This window comes from Lethenteron reissneri, chromosome 57 (assembly GCF_015708825.2).
Source record: "Lethenteron reissneri isolate LAM-NWPU_2019-01 chromosome 57, ASM1570882v1, whole genome shotgun sequence".
In the NCBI taxonomy this organism is placed as follows: Eukaryota; Metazoa; Chordata; class Hyperoartia; order Petromyzontiformes; family Petromyzontidae; genus Lethenteron; species Lethenteron reissneri.
This window is the reverse complement of record NC_083835.1, coordinates 2,682,647-2,703,162: the sequence shown is the minus strand read 5'-3', so window position 1 is coordinate 2,703,162 and position 20,516 is coordinate 2,682,647. Positions and strand designations below refer to the sequence as shown.

The 20,516-nt window shown below is 49.8% G+C and overlaps 1 protein-coding gene across 3 annotated transcripts; it reads right to left on the bottom strand.

Moving 5' to 3' along the window:
* On the bottom strand, nucleotides 1–16,656 carry LOC133357158 (carnitine O-palmitoyltransferase 2, mitochondrial-like). 3 transcript variants are annotated; one of them, XM_061574969.1, is made up of 10 exons: nucleotides 16,350–16,656; nucleotides 9,804–9,884; nucleotides 9,029–9,135; nucleotides 8,422–8,683; nucleotides 7,725–7,932; nucleotides 6,874–7,080; nucleotides 6,191–6,415; nucleotides 5,061–5,267; nucleotides 4,492–4,786; nucleotides 1–3,954 (listed from the first exon to the last, which is right to left on the bottom strand). In XM_061574969.1, exons 1-10 carry the CDS (start codon nucleotides 16,517–16,519, stop codon nucleotides 3,620–3,622), a joined length of 2,097 nt encoding a protein of 698 aa, XP_061430953.1. In that variant the 5' UTR covers nucleotides 16,520–16,656; the 3' UTR covers nucleotides 1–3,619. The 3 variants fall into 3 exon arrangements, with proteins under 3 accessions (XP_061430953.1, XP_061430954.1, XP_061430955.1); XM_061574970.1 differs by having other exon boundaries at nucleotides 6,191–6,412; XM_061574971.1 differs by having other exon boundaries at nucleotides 6,191–6,409.
* Nucleotides 16,657–20,516: the final 3,860 nt, after the last annotated feature.

Genomic DNA, 20,516 nt, shown 5'->3' with positions numbered 1-20,516 from the left:
TGTTGCACACGATTGGCTTTATTGGACGCATCACCAGAATACGTACAGCCTTACGTACACGTGTCCAATGACGAGCTGAAGAGAAAAGGAACGCGCCCTTCGCCGTCCGGAGTAGGGGGGTCAGGGGGGGTTGCATAGATACATCAGACAAAAGGCTCAAGGTGAGCATAACGCGTAGTCGGAGGCTTTCACGACCAATATCATCCATAATAATAGGTGTTTTGGGGTTAGATCGCGTAAATATATAAATGTGTCGATAAATTTGCCACCACCCGAAACAGCCAATTAGTAAGGTTTGTCACGGAAACAAAACATGCAAATTCGAGTTCAGCACACCGGTGCGTATGCTAAACTATCTTCTTGGTTCTTTCGGTAAAGTCACGTAGAAGGGAAATAATAAAATAATAAAACATAATAAAATAAAATTCTCACGTTTCGGCTACAACGCAAGCAGCCGTCCTCAGCGTTGTGGCCGAAACGTCGTGAGAATTTTATTTTATTGTTGTATTTTTATTATTTTATAATTTCCCTTCTACGTGACTTTACCGAAAGAACCAAGATGAATCCCTGCAGTCACGAAAGCTTTAAATCGAAATTATGCTAAACTAGTAACGCTGGTGTGTGCTGAACTAGTAATAAATTGGCATGTTTTATCTACGTGACAAACCTTACTAATTGGCCGTGTCGGGTGGTGACGGGTTTAATGACATTTATATTTACGCAATCTTCCCCTAAGAAACATCAACAAAGGCTCCGGGTAGCTTATAATTTCCAAAAGGATCGCCATCACTTTAGCGGAGATCCCTACATCTGCGTCTTCCTTCACAAACCTATTCACTTAAATCCAGATGCCCCAGCAGTGGATTGCCTTCCTGGACTATGCTCCCCAACCTTCACAAACCCACAGTAACCAGTGGTGACGTTACGGTCAACTAATCCCCATGGCATGCCAAGCCTAGCGGGGTGGGGGACAGCCCTCATCCAGCAGCATATTCGGGGCTGTACCTGTCTAAGAAATATTAATAGTATAATCTTTTGCACTAAGAAATCCAATCAGTACATCCCACACCTGGACCTCTTCTTCATCCTAATTCCTGGTGAACAGCACTTGCAGCAATGATTACCCTTCTTCCCCTGCAGTTTGTAGCTCTTTGTCCAGTGACCTATTTGTGTATGTGATCGTCATTTTTAGATCTGTTCAGTTATCCGACCTCTTCACACATGCGACTATACCTTAGTCCTCCAGCGTGTCGGATACGTGACGTTGTACTATACCTACAAACTACCCCAACACGAATAAACTGGTGGATAAAGAGCTGCATTCACAGAATCGGACCTCTGCCGTGAAGCATCCGGTCCGTAAAGACCTGCGCATGAATCTTGAGACCAACTTAACCGTGATCATTGAATGAATGACAACTGAGATTATTTACACACTGAAATGTACAACCACGTACAGCATAATGTGATCAATTGGCCAAAAGATGACTCGTCTAAATCTTAACGTAAAAGCTGTCGTGACTGCAGGAATTCATACTCTTTTGGTTCTTTCGGTAAAGTCACGTAGATAGAAAAATAATGAAATAAAAATCACAATGATTTTTATTTCATAATTTTTCTATCTCCGTGACTTTACCGAAAGACCCAAAGAGGATGACTTGTCTGTTGAGTATACTGTAGTTTCTTATACATTTGCCTAGCCAGGATAGTGTGGTCATGGGTGACTGTCAAGCACCAATTTGGTTCATCTTCTTGGTTCTTTCGGTAAAGTCACGTAGAAGGGAAGTAATAAAATAATAAAAATAAAACATAATAAAACAATTCTCACGAGCTTGGCAGTGTCTCATTCTTCACCTGAAGACGGCTGCTTGCGTTGTAGCCGAAACGTCGTGAGAATTATTTTATTATGTTTTATTTTTATTATTTTATTACTTCCCTTCTACGTGACTTTACCGAAAGAACCAAGAAGATGAATCCCTGCAGTCACGAAAGCTTTAAATCGAAACCAATTTGGTTGTTTCGGGACCATTTTGCCAACACAGGACATTGCAGCAAAATCCAAAGTTGCATTGTACTTCTATGCTGTGCGATAACATGTTCATCAACACAAACTTGTCACGCAGTTCGTGACCACTGGAAATTTATAAACGGAACAACAGCACGAGGACCATCACGTACCCCCCTTTGTGGGGTACGTGATGACGCTACGGAGAGGGGCTTTGCCGTAGAGACGAGTGTGCGTTTGAACGAGCGAGCGTTGAAGGTACATTCACAGCATGTCTACAAAGCCACACACAATTATATTTTGGCAGTGCAGCTTACGTGCCTACACAGACACAGGACCCAAGTTCTGCGCCTTTACGCCAACTCTGTGGGCGCGGTGGTCAGTGCAGCCGCGACATCGTCACGTTTGCGTTTCTTTGGAGGCGCCACGTGTTTCAAGAACAAACGGAAGTCACATTTTGCCGTTTTTGACGGCCGCTTTAGAGAACTCTCTACACACCCCCCCCCCCATTGCTCATTTTCGATTACCGAGATGTTGGATGTCATATGGACATACAAAGCTATTCATTTTCCATCTAAAATAATGCACTTGCAATACAGTAAACTCTGAATTAACAACACTAGTTAGTTGTGCGGATTAAAAAAAAAACTAATTTAGTCAAAAAAACTATTCATAAAATCGACAATTAATGACATTGAAATTGGCAGCTAGGGCCCAGTGCGGACGGAGTTAATGGGGAGGTAGTAATGGGTTGGATGGGAGATGATGGCCAGTGTGAGGAGTGCAAGGAAAAAGAGATGTGTGGGAGATGAGAGATAGAGGTCGTTCATTCTCTCTGCTCCCCCATCACCCAATCACAGTCTCTATCCTCCAATCCTCCAGCCATCCGTAATATTAAGTGGTGGAATTTATATGATCGAAAAATAAAATTGTATTCTTTCAGCGCGAGGGCAAGGGATGGATGGCAGGGAGTGGGACAAATTGCGGGAGACGAGGTTTGCGTGGCTGGGAAACGAGGGACGGACGGGAGTGAGCGTGAGTGGGGAGGCGTGCGTGGGATGAGTGGGAGATATTCTCCCACGGCTGTGCCTCAGGGAATGACCGAGGCCCCAGTCACGCAACGGTGAACTCCCCATTCCCCTCCCCTGACCTCAGCCGTTCAATTGCCCGTCACGATTCGCAGTCACGACTCGATAATTCATTTTGTTTTCGTCCCGTGTTTACCGTCTCCTTTATATTTGTATCCTGCCATTTTGACGACACGCTTTCACATTGTCACAGCGTGTTGCTCGGCGCACTGACCGTTGTTCCGTTCCACGTGCAAGGAAGCTTCTAAAATCAGTTGCTGAAGAAGTTCTCAGCACGTGTCGCGAAACGTCGGACATTGTGCCCAACGAAGACCGCGTGGTACAACCCGAAATCACATTGGTGGCGGGAGGAGGGGAGGGGGGACGGAAGGGGGCCACATACAGCACAACCGCGAAAACCTGCGCAGTAGCGACTCGTCTAGTTCCGACAACTCATCCTGGCAGCTTCCCACCGCCCCCCTGCCGAGCCCTACGTCTTCAGAAAACGCGCCCACACAGGGGGAGGGGGGTGGGGGGGTGGCGACCCTCACGCGATCGGCCGGCCCTCCAGCACGGCGCCGATCTGCTCCAGGCTCACGCGCAGGGTCTTGAGGAAGTGGGCGACGTCGCGGCCGCCCCCCGCGTAGCCGCTCGCGTTGCAGCCCATGGCGTGCGCGTGGATGCCGTAGCCCAGGCCGAAGCCGTCGGGCACCACGGGCGCGAAGCCCCCGAGCCGCACGGCGTCGCTGGCGAGCGTGCTGGTGGACAGCACGTTGTGGTTGATGCGGGCGTACGCCTCGTCGCGGTACAGCTCCGGCAGCGAGCCGCCGCGCTCCGACGCCAGCTTGCGCAGCGCAAACAGGTGGCGGTCGAAGCCCTGGCCTGGACGGTTCGGCGAGACAGGCGAGATGGACGTGGAGAGAGAGGGAGAGACTTGGTTGGTAAAGCTACAACTGGGAGGGGTGGTGATCTGGCGGTCCCCAACGTCACTTCACCAGCCCTGCCCACCTTCACACAGCCACAAGCCTCGCACGTTGTGACGTTGGTACCACCTGCTGTTCGCGGATCCCTGCCCACGACTCGGGTAGCCTCACTCTTTGCCCACATCATGAGTTGAGCAGAAGACCAAAATTTAAGTTTTTCACTAATTTGATCGGGACAAGGGGACAGATATTCTGACGCCATAACTGCCCAAAAAGCCACCAAGACTGTTTAGTACCTTTAGCGATTGTGCACTGACGCTGCTGTAATTGCTAAAGCTTTGTAATAACCATGCACCTGTTGGCATGAACCAGCTGGTATAAACGAACACAAACCGCCAGATTCGTAGCGCGGTGCGCTGCCCACTGCCCCACCGCTCCCCCGTCCACAGCCCCCCCACCCCCTTCAAAACCTTCCCGTCAGTGGCGTGCGCGTTACCCATGGCGGCTTCGCGCGTGAGCTTCCCGTGGTAGCGCGAGCACTCCTCCAACATGGCCCGCAGCTCGGCCACGCCGGGCGGCGATGCGCCTGCCCCGGCCTCGTCGCGGCCCAGGACGAAGGCGCGCGTGCAGCGCCGCGTGGCGCTCGTCGCCGGCCGCACGGTCTCGGTGCGCCCGTGGCGGAAAGCGGCGGTGCTGCACGACTCGTAGGTGGCCACCTCGTGGCCGTGCTCGCGGAAGAACGCCATCTGGAAGGCGAGCTGCATCACGGCATCCGGGGACACGTTCTGCTTCTGCGGGGAGACGACAAGGTGGGGGTGGGGTGGGGGGGTGGTATAGCGATTGGCGCGCCGAGCAATGAACCCCGGCCGCCCAGGTTTCGATTCATCGCTCACAGCCAACACCGGTGAAGATTGTCTGAACCGGTCCTGGGCCTCCCATAGGTTGACTCAGCCTCAAATGAGTACCTAGTGCGGTGTGAAACCTCGGTAAATTGCCCCGCGGTGGACAGGCGGGCACAACCGCCTACACCGCGCCGCCACCGCCACGCTAACCGCCGGGCCGCACCTTGAGGAAGTTCTTCCCGTACTTGTCGAACTCCATGGCGTGAATGACGAGGCCGGACACCGTCCGGTGGAACTGCCGGCGAGCGGCGTCCACGGCCGCCTTCATCGCGTCGTCCAGACGGAAATCGAGACGTCGCACGGACGACTGTTCCACGTCGGAGGAGGGCGGCGCGTCATCGGGAGACACGGCCGGCCTCTTCAGCGAGTCCTGCATCAGAGAGAGAGAGAGACGTCACGAAATTGACGTCGCCCGTCACAGATATTGGAATCACCGTCTGCATCGATCCCTACACTGCAATTATGGACGCCACTAACGCCACGGCTGTCAACACTCTCCAGGTTTTCCAGTCGTTCGCAGTCAGCGCTGTGTGTCACAGAGCCCTCGGCTTAGGCATTTGTATCGTTTCAATACGAAGGGCATGCAGCCTTGATGGTAGGCGAGTCCTGACTTGACGGCACTGTGGGGCCGTCGGCTTCGGGGATTCTTATCGCTTCAACCCGACCTACGATGCCAATCGGCGTTGGCGGTCGTTTCTACGAGACGTCGTACGGCCACTTCACAATGAAGAATCTTTGTTAATCCTGGACAAAGCCGATGAGCTATGAAGCTCTTTGTCAAAGATGTCCAGGAGATGTCCTGGCCGACCTCTTACGTTGGCCAGTACTTCTACTCGGCGGCCACTGTTATTCTATTCTATTTCGGATTTATATGCAAGCCAACAGCATTCAGTGAGGGAGGTGACAGAATGGATGGACAGGTGGCTGGGAATGGAGCCGATGTTGCTGGGGTAGTTAAGGCAGAATAGGGTGGAATGTGATGGTGAGTGAGGGTGTCTGATGGCTGCGGCGTGGATGAGATGCAGTGGGGTATGAGACATGTGCGTGAAGCAGTGAAATTGGCATGGATGAGGGTAGGTGAAGGGTGGTAGGGGCAGCGGTCTGGTGGCCGGATAGTTGAACCGATGCAGGAGCAAAGTGTCGGGCTGGGGGAGAGACGTGGTTAGGTGCACGTAGAAAGCAAGAAGTCGGAGCCGGGTCAGGAATTAGGGTCGTCGGAGGAAGACGACTGAGGGGCTGTGAGTAGGATATCGCAGTCGCCGTTGCTGGCCCGTTGTCGTCACTACGCCGTGCCTTGTAAATCTCGTTGATGAAGCGCAGCACCGCCACGCCGTCGCCCCACGAGTGCTCGAAGTGCACGGCCGCCTCCCCGTCGGCCGCCACGATGAGGCTCAGGGATTTGTCGAACCAGCGGTCGCCGCCCACGCCGTGCAGCATGAGGTGCGACAGACGCACGGGAGCCGGCGCGTCGCGTCCGCCGAGCGCCGTCAATCGTTCCTCACCCTGCTGCTGCTGCTGCTCACCGTCGCACGGACAAGCGGACAGGAGAAGGGTGGCATGTGGACGGGGAGTGAAAATGTATTTTGTTGCACCAGGCGAGACCAGGGGTGTGATTTGCAAGAGTGGCGGACCTGGCTCACCGAAATGAGAAAAGCAAAACGGAAGTTTCAGCAGTGAAGTGAATAGCAATCAGAACAGGAACAAAACACACAAAACAACTGTATCACAAAATATTGCAAACAAATATATATCAATGTAAATTGAACGTTAAATGTTAAATTCCACAGTGCTTTGGCATTTGTTGGCGGCAGTTTTGGCTGCGGTCCCCACTTTTATCTGTGGTTCCCGGTGCCTGCGTTAGAAACTCTACGGCGTGTTTGACATTTTCACTTGCACGAACGACGCGAAATACAAAAAAAAAACGATCCGTCATTAAACGCGGAATGCCAGCGGCGCTGCCGGCTCATCGTCGTAACCTGCGAGGCGCCCTCGGCGCCGTCCTCGTCCAGGCACAGGCAGAAGATGGCCGAGTCGACCAGCGCCAGCGCCTCCTGGTTGCCCAGCTCCAGCAGGTGCTGGCGCAAGCCGGCCCAGGTGTCGCGGTTCTCTCCGGTCAGGTAGGCGAGCGGGTGCGACGGCTCTCCCGCCGCGTCAGCCTCTGCCATCACGCGGCGCAAGCGCTCCTACGGCGTGGGAGAGAGTGGCATAAGAGACGGCCCTCGTGAATTGGGTGGGGGGGGGTGTGACGCTCGTGGGCTAGGGCCTTTCTCACCCGTAGCATATGGGCCCACTCGCACACACTCACATAAAGCAAAGCCAAAGATCCCCCGTAAATACGAGTGGCGATCTTTACACACCGCTACAAACTCATTTGAGGGAAGACCCAGGACCGGTTCAGATAATCTTGACTGATGTTGGCTGTGCGTGGGAATCGAACCCCAGTTATTGGGTTCATAGCGCAGCGCGCTAACCGCTACTACGCTACCGCTCCGCACACAATCACACAGCACTCGCACTCACACAGCACACACTCTCGCACAGCTCGCGCTCACACAAAGAGCTCACGCAGTACACGCAGAGCTCAAACAGTCATGCACAGACCTCACACGCTCACACACAGACCTCAAACAGTCAGACACACTGAGCTCACACACCCACCCACACGGCTCACGCAATGTCTTGCTGGTTGGGAGCCAAATCCCTCTGCTCCACGGGGTTCAGCACCACCCACCAACCAACCTCAAGTACAGGGGGAACCACTTGTTTACCAGTTGGGAGCTAGCTACTTCTGCGGTACGGTGTTGCCGTCCCTGCACCGCCAACCCACCTGTATCCGAGCCGCGGGGAGGATGGATCCGTCGCGATCCAGGACGTCGCACGCGAACAGCTGCTGGCGCCGCATGACCAGCAGGTGGCGTGCGGTGGGCTCCGTGAAGAGCTCGTCCCGGTCGGCGCGGGGCAGCCGCGTGGAGTTGAAGAGGCGGCCGTACTGCGACATGTCAAGCGGGTAGGCGTTGACCGCGTACGCGCCGTACCTGCGCCGCCATTACAGGCGCGAGCGGGAAGAGGGTGGGCGGCCGTGGCGGGGGGGGGTTGGGGAGAGAAACACGCGGAACGTCCATAAGGGCTGCGCGAATACGCACTGGGCTATGGTTACAGCCCTGCGCCAGTGGTCGGAATTTCGCGTTTCGAAGATTGCAGCGAGCCTATCCATAGGACAACCAATGTTGATCTTCCCCATAAAGTGTTGCTGATTTTATTGGCCTGGGATGGATGATGGGCCGAGTCAACCCCAGCCAGAATTTGTCCGATTATGAGCTTGTCGCTCTGCGGCTGAGCCACCAGCGGACCGACCGTGGACAATGTTTGATGATGACACAGGGATCGGGAGTTCATGAAAACCATTCTAATATTAAGCAGAATCTCCTTTCAGACTTGAGGAACGCGATGAGTTACTAGGCTCGTTTTTCGCAGACGCCCAGCAGGCGGTGCGGGTCAGCGGGCCACAACAATCGGCGACCTACCAGGACAGGGAGGAAGGCAGCCAGCGCACCCAGCGGCGGAAGGAGTCGGTGTCGCTGCGCGCCGGGTTCAGGTGGAAGACCTCGGGCTCGAGGACGCCGGCCCGCAGGGTGCGCATGAAGCGCAGCCCCGACACGGTCAGGTTGGTGGCGCGCGTCAGCTGCCCGCCGTAGCCCGGCCGGCTGTCGGCCGTCAGCCCCACAAACGGGTTGTAGTTGAGCAGCACGGGCTCGCGCGCCGCCAGGTACATGTCAAACCAAGGGCCTGCAGCAGTCGCAACGCACCACGTGACCAGGAGTCAGCGCTGCAAAGCAACGTCAGTGCAGCGCCACGTAGCCATGAGTCAGCACCACGTAGCCACTAATTAATCTGGTGCCACGTAGCCACGAGTGATCGAGGCACCGCGACGGCGTTGGACCCAAGGCTGTCACCATCACGCTGTGAACAGAGCTGTGAACAGGACCAGAGAGCGAGAATCCGTGTGCTTGACGAGCGGTCGATCGGCAACCGGCGCTAGGCAGACAAACAAATCGCCGCCCACCGCCAGCGATTTGGTGTCTGCCGAGCGCCGGGTGCTGGGCCCCGCTGAGCGTGCCTCGCGCGTCTCACCCGAGATGTAGCTGCTCTTCTTGTTCTGCTTGTCCAGCGCCAGCAGCTCCTTGTGTAGCTCCTGGCCATCCCCGGCTTCAAACTTGCGGGCGATGCGCTCCGTCTGACTGCGCCCGAGCACGCGCGTGCGACACCCACACATCTCGAGCCTCAAGGACTATCCACGAGACTCGTGGTACCTTCCATTACGAATTGCCTTGCAATCCCTTACCACTTTCAGCATCGTTCATTCGCCTCCACCATTCCGCACTGACCAGCGCGGCCAAATATGGTCAAAGAGCAACTCCCACGACGCGTCCGGCGTGGGGGGAGGCCCTCATCCGGCAGCGGATTGAAAAAAGAAAGGGCTGTGACGTGTGTTGAGGTGTAAACTCACACGGAGACGAGATTCTCTGTAAGGGCTATTGCCAGTTTATTAAGCACTACACTCCCGTACAGCATCTCCGGATCACACGCGGGGTAGACACTTCTAAACTAGGTCCTTCCCGTGGACCGTCCCGGTACCCGCTTAACTCCTCGGCCTATCCTCACCTAAGCTCCCCACTAATCCTACTCTTTCCTCGGCCTAGGGTCTCGGTGCCGAGCGGCGTGTCGTCCGTTCGGCGCGTCTCCCGTCTCCTCGAGACTCCTGTTCCCTCGGCTCCCCACAACGACCCCTGTCCTCTTGGTAATATGACGTCACCCTATCATGTAATCCCGTTCTTTTCTGCCGATGCCCTCACTTCCTCCCACTACTCCTCTACACGTGCACGCATTGCTGGGCCGTCGGTCTCACCTGTACTCCTCATCGTTCAGCAGGGGGCGCTGTGCAGCCAGGTACCTCCTGACGGTGTCCTCCAGCTTTGGGATGGGTAACCTGACCACAGCGGCACGGTGTAAACGTGCAATGCGTCAGCTACGTTCATTAACGACCACGTTTCAGGACATGAAATTAAAAAACAAACGGAACACTTCAAGTCGTTTCACAATTGACAAGGCGGTGACAGGCGACCCAGCGCTGGCACGTTCGCCGCTTGCTGCAGATGTTTGTGGTTCGAATCCAGTGGCCGCCCTGGTTAATGCCGCGGGAGTCGTAACAGCAACACGACCTACGTGCAGTGGACATTAAAAATCCCGTGACGTCGCTCGTAAGAGCAGGTCGCTGTGTGCCAGCGCCAGGGTTCAAATTTGGCAAAATAAAACAAGAAAATGCAATACAATGTGGATCTCAGGATTCTGTGCAGAAACAGTGGGGATATTTATTTTATGGAGAGCGAGAGAGGCACAGTTATAGGCAGAAGGCGAGAGGAAGGTGTCCTCGATCCTGGGACTTGAGCAAGTAGGCATGGAGTGCAGAGCACCGATGGCTGGGAAAATAATTCCATAATGGGGTTGCGGGGGGGGGGAGATGATTCGATGAAAAAAAATATTCAAACCGAGCTACTGTATTTATGTTAAACTTCTTTCGCGCCGTACGTAGCCAACCGTGCTAAATGGAGGTACAGTACTGTCTTTGTTTCTATTTGCTCTGCAGGTCTGGCAACACGTTCCACGCTAAAGCCGGCGTGCCCTTTCACCTGCATATGGCCCCAACCCCCACCACCCCAACCCATGCTTCTGCCTCCACCCCTCTCCCGACGACAGAGCACTGCCCAGGGCAAGGTGCTCCATGCTAGTGGTGGAAATTCTACATTCCTATGGCGGGGAAGCAAGACACCCCACAAAGACGGGCAACCTCTGGACACCGCTAAGGAGACTGCGCACTGAATGTGGTGACCCGAGTTTGATTTCCGGCCACAGCTAACGTGAGTGGCGACTAATAATATCGACACCAGACCTGGACCCCCCCCCCACGCCGCCCTTCACTTATTGGCGCTGACCAGCTAAGCGAAGTATGATCAACTCACCTCCCAACCCCCATGGCCAATACGGCGCTGGAGGACATTCATCCAGCAGCGAAATCAGAACAAGCTCTGTTATTCCCACGAGTTAAACGCATGCTAAAAATGTCCCATCAACGTTTCAAACCTACTCGGATAAGATGAAATGGCTCTACATTGGAACCTCATTTGCTAGTAGCAAAATATGATAATTGTTTTTTTACCCTTTTATCTGGCAACAAAACTGACACCTTTTTTTTACAGTAACCAATTATCATATTTTGCTACTGGCAAATGAGGTGCCAATGGTGTAAATGCTCACCCCGATGGTGCATTGCCTTTGAGTTGTGCGCCTTTTGGCGTCATCTGGTCCAACACCATGAGAGAATAAGAGACTAGGCTCTAAAGAAAGCTGTCTCGGGCGTGGACCAATCAATTTCAAGGACAGTACATACATTATCAGAGTTATGTTTTTTGTTTGCATTCCGACTGCAGGTATTGTGGTCAATGCAAACATGACTCCTTGTAAAAAAAAGTGTCAGTTTTGTTGCGAGATGGCTCTCGTTGAACCCAGTGACCGACACGTTTCAAACTGTAGTGCATTCTCCAGACCTGGCAACGCTGCCCCTACCAAGCCGCCTCCCTCGAAGTTGCACTTTCACCTGGATCCCAGCCCCGCACACCCATGCACCCTTCCTTTCCAACCCCCCCAGGCTTAGTATATGCAGAGAGTGCTCCGAGATGCCAGCAAACCCTCTTAACTCAAATCGCATAGACACGCAAAATATACGCAGAGGCCGGCGAGTTTGGGAATTTCACAAATCTGCGTGCGCCATCGCGCCCGTCCAGCGCGTCTCGCCTTGCAGCGGTCAGGGAGAGTGAATTTGGCGCTTGAGGGGACATGAAGGTTATCAGTCCGTCACTCAGCCAAGGCAAGCGGGGGGGGGGGGGCAAAGTTATCCACGTGGATGTGCGCCATGCGGCTGACTGGAATGACGCCCAGCGTTTCACGCTGTAAATCGGTTAACATGGTTCACAGAGTGGGTGACGTGACCCAACACTGTCCCTGCTATGTCAAAATCCACTGTTAATTCACAAAAAGATCCCATGACCACACGCACTCGCTATTTGAAAACAAACCACTGCAAGTTCCGATGATGACTTACTGTGACCGTGACAATTATTTTACGTGGGAAAGCCTCAGAGTCTCAAGACCTTTTCCAACCATTGGTGAAGGCGATAATCAATTTACATTTCGCATTTATTTTCGTTTAACCAGGTGAGAACTCAGGATGAATTGTCATTTGGACGAGCGAGCTGGATTGCCAAACATTAATATGTTAAACAAAGTCACGGCCCAGATACGGACCATGATTTTGTGCGTTCCTCACCTCTGACCCAATGCATCATAACCCTGCCAGAATCCACACCGCATGCGTAGTGTTGTACGATTTCCAACTAAGGTCCACATCATTTTAGCATTGGCTGTCCGTGTGACTATGTCTGTAACGGGGGGGGGGGGGGGGCGGGGGAAGCACTATACCTCTCCTGATGATGATCCATTGTATACTACAGTTTAGTATTCATCTTCTTGGTTCTTTCGGTAAAGTCACGTAGAAGGGAAATAATAACAATAAAACATAATAAAATAATTCTCACAACGTTTCGGCCACAACGCAAACAGCCGTCCTCAGGTGAAGAACAGGTCTGAATGGACTGGACGCTGTCTTTCTGACAGACCTGTTCTTCACCTGAGGACGGCTGCTTGCGTTGTGGCCGAAACGTCGTGAGAATTATTTTATTATGTTTTATTGTTATTATTTTATTATTTCCCTTCTACGTGACTTTACCGAAAGAACCAAGAAGACGAATCCCTGCAGTCACGAAAGCTTTAAATCGAAGTTTAGTATTTGTTATGTTATCAGGGATTTATAAAAAATCAGCAAATGGATCACAGACTTGCCCAAAGCTTGGAGACACAAATCCTTACTCAATTGGACTACAGCACCATAATTCCGAATGCTCAAACACTCAACATGTTGTCTTAACAGAGACATGCTACAGAGAGGGGCAGTGCCCGGAGAGACGATAGGTGTGGGGTGCAGGGGTCCAGGGTTCAGGGGTCGAGGGTCCACTTGGGTTGTGCCCCATGGGCATGTGTGGATAGTGTCGGAGGTTGCCTACCGGCTGCTAGAGAGAGTGCGCAGGCTGGGTGCATAGTGCCCGGGGTAGTGGGCAGGGTGTCGCGGGTAGGGGTGCAGCAGCTGCAACAGCAGGGTGCTTTGAGTGATGTGTAGGGTGTGCATCATTGGGTCGGGTAAAACCGAACTCGTGTTAAAAGCTTGTCGCGGTGAGTCTCACGTGACAGGAACATGACGAGATGCCGATGTGATTTTCGCGATACAGGTTCACGATTTTCTTTGCAAGTATGTATGTTGAACTTCTTTTGCACCGTACGTAGTCAACGGTGATAATCGGGCGGTGCCCGAGGATGGGTCACGGAGTGGCATAGATCATCCATCTAGCAAGCATCTGTCTGTATCCATGGAGTTCTCTCACCCGGGACTGTGGATGCAGGATGCATGGTGTATCGTGTTTTGTATGGTGTGTGTGTGTGGTGTATTGAGTGTGGTGCAGTTTTTGTACAATATTTTCTAATTATCATGTGACGCTGTTGTTTTCTTATATTTATAATTTATGTGTGTGTATGACCAGTAGTAGTAGTGCCATATAGTAAACTAAACTACTGTATTTTATATTTTAGCAGGTAAGGCCCGCTTGAGCAATATGGCTCTTTTTCAGAAGCGACCTGACTAAAAACGACAACTCACTCAAGTGGCTTATCACGTGCAAATGTATAGCATCGAAAGACTCGAAACGCGTGATGTTGATTCTAAATGTGGAGGGAAAACCCGGAGGACCCGGAGAAAAATCCAAACTCCAAATATACAGCAGCAGGCGTCAGGGTCGTGGTCGATCCCATGACCTCCTGCACACCAGGCGAGGTAGTTAACATCTCCTAGCCACCGTGATGATGATGATGAGAGAGAGAGACATGCAAACTCCAAATATACAGCAGCAGGCGTCAGGGTCGGGGTCGAACCCTTGACCTCCTGCATACCAGGCGAAGTAGTTAACATATCCCAGCCATCACGAGATGTTTGGTAAACAGTGCATTGCATTATGCTGTATATATATCGTGTATGTGTGCATGGTGTATAGTGAGTTGTGTAGTATGTATAGTGTAGTGTAGTATGTATAGTCTAGTGAGTAGTGTAGTGTGTATAGTGTAGTGTATAGTGTCTGTGTGCATGGTGTATAGTGAGTAGTGTAGTATGTAGTGTAGTGAGTAGTGTAGTATGTATAGTATAATGAGTAGTGTATCGTGTATAGTGTAGTATGTATAGTATAGTGAGTAGCGTAGTGTGTATAGTATAGTGTAGTGTGTATAGTATAGTGAGTAGTGTAGTATATATAGTATGGTGAGTAGTGTAGTATAGTGTCTGTGTGCATGGTGTATAGTGAGTAGTGTAGTGTATAGTGTAGTGTATAGTGTAGTATAATGTAGTGTATAGTGTAGTGTGTATAGTATAGTGTATAGTGTGCACGGCGTGCCCTCACCGGGGCAGGCTGGGCTGGAAGTGCAGGGTGTATAGTGAGTAGTGTGGTGTGTATAGTGTAGTGTATAGTGAGTTGTGTAGTGTGTACAGTGTAGTGTGTATAGTGTAGTGTATAGTGTAGTGTATAGTGTAGTATAATGTAGTGTATAGTGTAGTGTGTATAGTGTAGTGTGTATAGTGTAGTGTATAGTGTAGTATAATGTAGTGCATAGTGTAGTGTATAGTGTAGTGTATAGTGTAGTGTATAATGTAGTGTATAGTGTAGTGTATAGTGTAGTGTATAATGTAGTGTATAATGTAGTGCATAGTGTAGTGTACGGTGTAGTGTATAGTGTAGTGTATAGTGTAGTATAGTGTAGTGTACAGTGCCCTCACCGGGGCAGGCTGGGCTGGAAGTGCAGGGTGTATAGTGAGTAGTGTGGTGTGTATAGTGTAGTGTATAGTGTAGTGTATAATGTAGTGTATAGTGTAGTAAATAGTGTAGTGTATAGTGTAGTGTATAGTGTAGTATAGTGTAGTGTACAGTGCCCTCACCGGGGCAGGCTGGGCTGGAAGTGCAGGGTGTATAGTGAGTAGTGTGGTGTGTATAGTGTAGTGTATAGTGTAGTGTATAGTGTAGTGTATAGTGTAGTGTATAGTGTAGTGTATAGTGTAGTGTATAATGTAGTGTCTGCGTGCCCTCACCGGGGCAGGCTGGGCTGGAAGTGCAGGGTGTACAGTATAGTGAGTAGTGTAGTGTGTATAGTGTATAGTGTAGTGTACAGTGTAGTGTACAGTGTAGTGTATAGTGTAGTGTACAGTGTAGTGTACAGTGTAGTGTATAGTGTAGTGTATAGTGTAGTGTACAGTGTAGTGTATAGTGTAGTATAGTGTAGTGTATAGTGTAGTGTATAGTGTAGTATAGTGTAGTGTATAGTGTAGTGTATAGTGTAGTGTATAATGTAGTGTATAATGTAGTGTATAGTGTAGTGTGTAGTGTAGTGTATAGTGTAGTGTATAATGTAGTGTATAGTGTAGTGTATAATGTAGTGTATAGTGTAGTGTATAGTGTAATGTATAGTGTAGTGTATAGTGTAGTGTATAGTGTAGTATAGTGTAGTGTATAGTGTAGTGTATAGTGTAGTGTATAGTGTAGTGTATAATGTAGTGTATAGTGTAGTGTATAGTGTAGTATAGTGTAGTGTATAGTGTAGTGTATAGTGTAGTGTATAATGTAGTGTATAATGTAGTGTATAGTGTAGTGTGTAGTGTCGTGTATAGTGTAGTGTATAGTGTAGTGTATAGTGTAGTGTATAGTGTAGTGTATAGTGTAGTGTATAGTGTAGTGTATAATGTAGTGTATAGTGTAGTGTATAGTGTAGTATATAATGTAGTGTCTGGGTGCCCTCACCGGGGCAGGCTGGGCTGGAAGTGCAGGGTGTATAATGAGTAGTGTAGTGTGTATAGTGTAGTGTATAGTGTAGTATAATGTAGTGTATAATGTAGTATATAATATAATGTACAGTGCCCTCACCGGGGCAGGCTGGGCTGGAAGTGCAGGGTGTACAGTATGGTGTAGTGTATAGTGTAGTGTATAGTGTAGTGTATAGTGTAGTGTATAGTGTAGTGTATAGTGTAGTGTATAGTGTAGTAAATAGTGTAGTGTATAGTGTAGTAAATAGTGTAGTGTATAGTGTAGTGTATAATGTAGTGTATAGTGTAGTGTATAGTGTAGTGTATAGTGTAGTGTATAGTGTAGTGTATAGTGTAGTGTGTATAGTGTAGTGTGTAGTGTATAGTGTAGTGTATAGTGTAGTGTGTAGTGTATAGTGTAGTGTACAGTGTAGTGTACAGTGCCCTCACCGGGGCAGGCTGGGCTGGAAGTGCAGGGTGGGCACTACGCTGCGATGCAGGAACTCGTAGCCGGGATCCGAGGCGGCTCCGCTCCGTCTCCGCGCGGGCAGTGCCGCGCCTCCCGCACGGCACCACCGGCCCAGCGAGGCGTGGGGGACCCTGACCAGCGCGCTCGCCATGACGGCGGGCAGAGAGGGAGGCGAGAGGAGAGAGAGAGGAGAGAGAACCCGAGGTGGTGACAACCTCCCGCTCGCTACCTCAGCTGGAAGCCAGGCGACTGCTGCCCCGAGACATGAATCGTAGCGATGGTAGCCCCGGAACCTGAATTGCGATCCGGGCCCCGAGACATGAATGGTGGCGATAGAACCCCCGGAACCTGAAATGCTATACCCCCCCCCCTCCGGGCCCCGAGACATGAATAGAAACGATGGAGCCCCTGGAACCTGAATTGCTATGACCCCCCCCCCGGGCCCCGAGACATAAATAGCAACGATGGAACCCCCGGAACCTGAATTGCCACGACCCCCTCCCCCCCGGACCCCGAGACATGAATAGCAACGATGGAGCCCCCGGAACCTGAATTGCCACGACCCCCCCCCCCCCCCCCGGGCCCCGAGACATGAATCGTAGCGATGGAGCCCCCAGAACCTGACTCATCAGATTCCTCCAGTCCAAATCAAGATCATGATTCTGTGGTGTAAACCCCATTTAACAGGTCCCTGCGGGGTGGGCTGGTAGGAACGAATAACCAAAGAATATAAACATAATTTATTATTACACTTGTTTAGCCAGGAAAGCCTCACTGAGTGTCAAGGTTTTTGTAGGGTCCTGCCAAGTGTTTGCAGTAGGGGGCGATGTTGCTACACGGACGGACGATATAATCTATTGTAGGCTGGTTCACTTCATTCCTACCAGTATAATGTACCGTATAGCGTCACAATTGTACCGCGCTGCCGCTCAGTATTCGTTCACTCTCGAAGAAACAAGAGTGAGAGAACACGGCAACATAAAGGCCGATTGCTTCAAAGGCTTTGGTAAATTTAATTTCATCCATAACTGCAAGCAACTTGACTGCACCAATCGGGTCCTGGGCATGAACATTTTCGACCTGGTAGTACATGTTGTTTATGCCATTTATTGTGAAAATTCCGTCACAGTTCCTACGATTGCTTTTTCATTGCTTTCATGGCTTTATTTTGGTGATTTCGAAAAGTGTATTGGTTTAGCCATGTTTGTTTGTTGTAGTACAGAGTTAGACTGATGGCCTTAATCTAAGTTGTCTTGTGGTTGTTGTTGTTGTTTGACTTGCATCCCACTGGGATTTTTGCACACAGCGTTGGTGTAACTGTGATTTTTTTCTTGCAATATTTTGCTGTCTTTTCTTGGATTTTCTGTTTGCACTTAGTCACATATTCACTTTAAGATGTTTTTTGTTCATGTTTTAGTTTTTTGTTTGTTGCGGTTGCACCCGATTCAAGAGCTGAATGGCTCACAGGGCTATACCTAATACATGAACTTGAAATGAACTTGAACTTGACCTGGCGAAACTGTGTTTCTGATCATTCTGCTTTGCAACACAGCCACCCATCACTTTCATCAAATGGCACCGACTCCCAGAGTCCACTTAGCTAGGTCGTGGCTTTATTATCACCAGCGTCACGTGTCTCACACAGAAACCAAATGTTCAAAACCCTAAACGAGCTATCTACAATAACAAAATATATATTACTGGACTGTGGTGAATTTTACACCAAGTAATGTTGCCTCCACCATTCACATCGATTCACGCGTGTAACTTAGAAAATAACAACTCTGCTTTAAATTTCGATTTAAAGCTTTCGTGACTGCAGGGATTCATGTTCTTGGTTCTTTCGGGAAAGTCATCACGTAGAAGGGAAATAATTACAGCAAAAACATTTCTTGCTGTGGTTTTCACACCTGATGATGATTGCTTGTGTTGCAATTGAAACTAATTCTAGATTTGAAGCTTTCGTGACTGCAAGGATTCATACTCTTAGGTTTTTTCGGTAAAGTCACGTAGGTAAAAAATAAAATAAGTAATAAATAATAGAAATAAAAATAAAAATAACTAAATATTTATTTATATTATTTATTTTATTTCGTACCTACGTGACTTTACCGAAAAAACCTAAGAGTTTGCAATCGAAACGTCGTGAGAATTTAATTGTTAGATTTTTTATTATTTTATCATTTCCCTTATACGTGACTTTACCGAAAGAACCAAGAATATGAACTCTGCTTTAACTGTGCATTTTTTAAAATGACGTGCGTGTGTGCGCGCGTGCGCGTGCTTTGGACATTCAAAATGCGTGCAATTAACGCTTGTTCTTTTGCATTCACTGTTGTGTTGGCGCCACGCCATAAGTACATAATGCGCTGTGTGCATAGTGCTCATTGGCGGTGCTATAGACTGAACTTCTGGGTCTAACACAGAAGACTTGAGCCGCGTGTACTCGGCTCCAACAGGATCTGCGTCACTTCAGAACAAGGATCTCCAACTGTTGTCCCGGGGCCATATTTCAAGGCTCTTCATTGGAGTGGCCAGCCAAGAGATATGGCTCGCAGAGACGCACAGAGATACAGACGAGCGCGCGAGAGACAATCACACGAAACGCGAGAGCTGGAAAGAAGAGGTCAAGAAGATCAGTGAGATGACAGCGAGGTAAACTAGCGACGAGAGAACGAGAGACAAACGGTACCGATTGGCATTCACGTGTACGGGACGATAGGACATCACAATCCCACGCGATGTCGAAATGTCTGCACGCGTGACATGATGCAACGGAGCACAGGCCGACACATGCTAATATTGTGGCCTTGCTGGAAAATAAAGTCGAAGAACCCTGGGCACGAACAGTAGCGACGAGAAATTAGATTTGGTGTGGTCATGGTCGCTCCGTCTGAAATAGGTTTAAGACACAGGTACCCAGAATTGTTCAGGCGAGCAGTTGTTTCATCCAGTACATGTTACCATCCAATAAAAAAAAATTACCATGTCGTTTCTCACATTGCTCCATTATCATAATTATAACATTGACCGTATTACAATCACAACAGAGATGGTGTGTGTGTATACGTGTCCTATGGGAGGCAGAGAGCACCGATTCAAATGTTGGTATACGTTTACCAATCATCAGGCTTGTGCAGTGCGAAGGGAGATTACTGGTGACCATGGATAGGTGGATTGTGGTGGGGCAAAATAACTCAAGTTTGGACAGTGTTATTTATTTCTTATTATTTTACGTTCTTGTCCAAATGCTTGCTCATACAGTCAGGGACATTGCAAGCAGTGCTGGCAAACGAGGGCATGTGCGTCACGAGAAGGAATGGCAGTGAATGATGAAGGCTGAATGGGATGGCAGCACACTTGGAAGGGACAAGCACCAGGACATGGAGCAAGTGAGATGATCTTCTTGGTTCTTTTGGTAAAGTCACGTAGAAGGGAAATAAATAATAAATAAACATACTAAAATTCTCACGTTTCGGCCACAAGGCAAACAGCCGTCCTCGTTGTGGCCGAAACGTCGTGAGAATTTTATTGTTTTATTTTTATTATTTTATTATTTCCCTTCTACGTGACTTTACCGAAAGAACCAAGAATATGAATCCCTGCAGTCACGAAAGCTTTAAATAGAAATTTAAGTGAGATCTTGAGTTTTATGGGGCTGTGGATTATGAAAGTCAGCCAGCGAACGGTCCCATCCAACAGTGGATTGAGACTGGCCATCGATTGTACTAAGGCCTACGAGAAGGTACATGTGCAGCCCTTTGTCATTCCACCGCCTCTCCACGCCATAAGGTCGTGGGGTTAATTTACCATGTGGGTCATTGCGGGTTGAAGCCGGGGAACAGGGGCCGTCCATAAATGACGTCACGCGATTTGGACGATTTTTTACCCCCCCCCCCCCCCTGGTCACACGGCGTCACAAAAAGTCAGACCCTCCCCCCCCCTCAAATATGACGTCACAAATTTCTGCCCCCCCCCCAAAAACATATTTCCATTTTTTTTATAAAACATGCTTCAAATCGCTTTAAACTATTGTCATTGTAGTGCGTATTTAATGTGGCGCTGCACTCTGATGTTGTAGGAGAAAACATTTATTAAAAAGTCTCTTTAATTAAGTAGAACGTGTTGTCGATATTTATTTAAAGTTG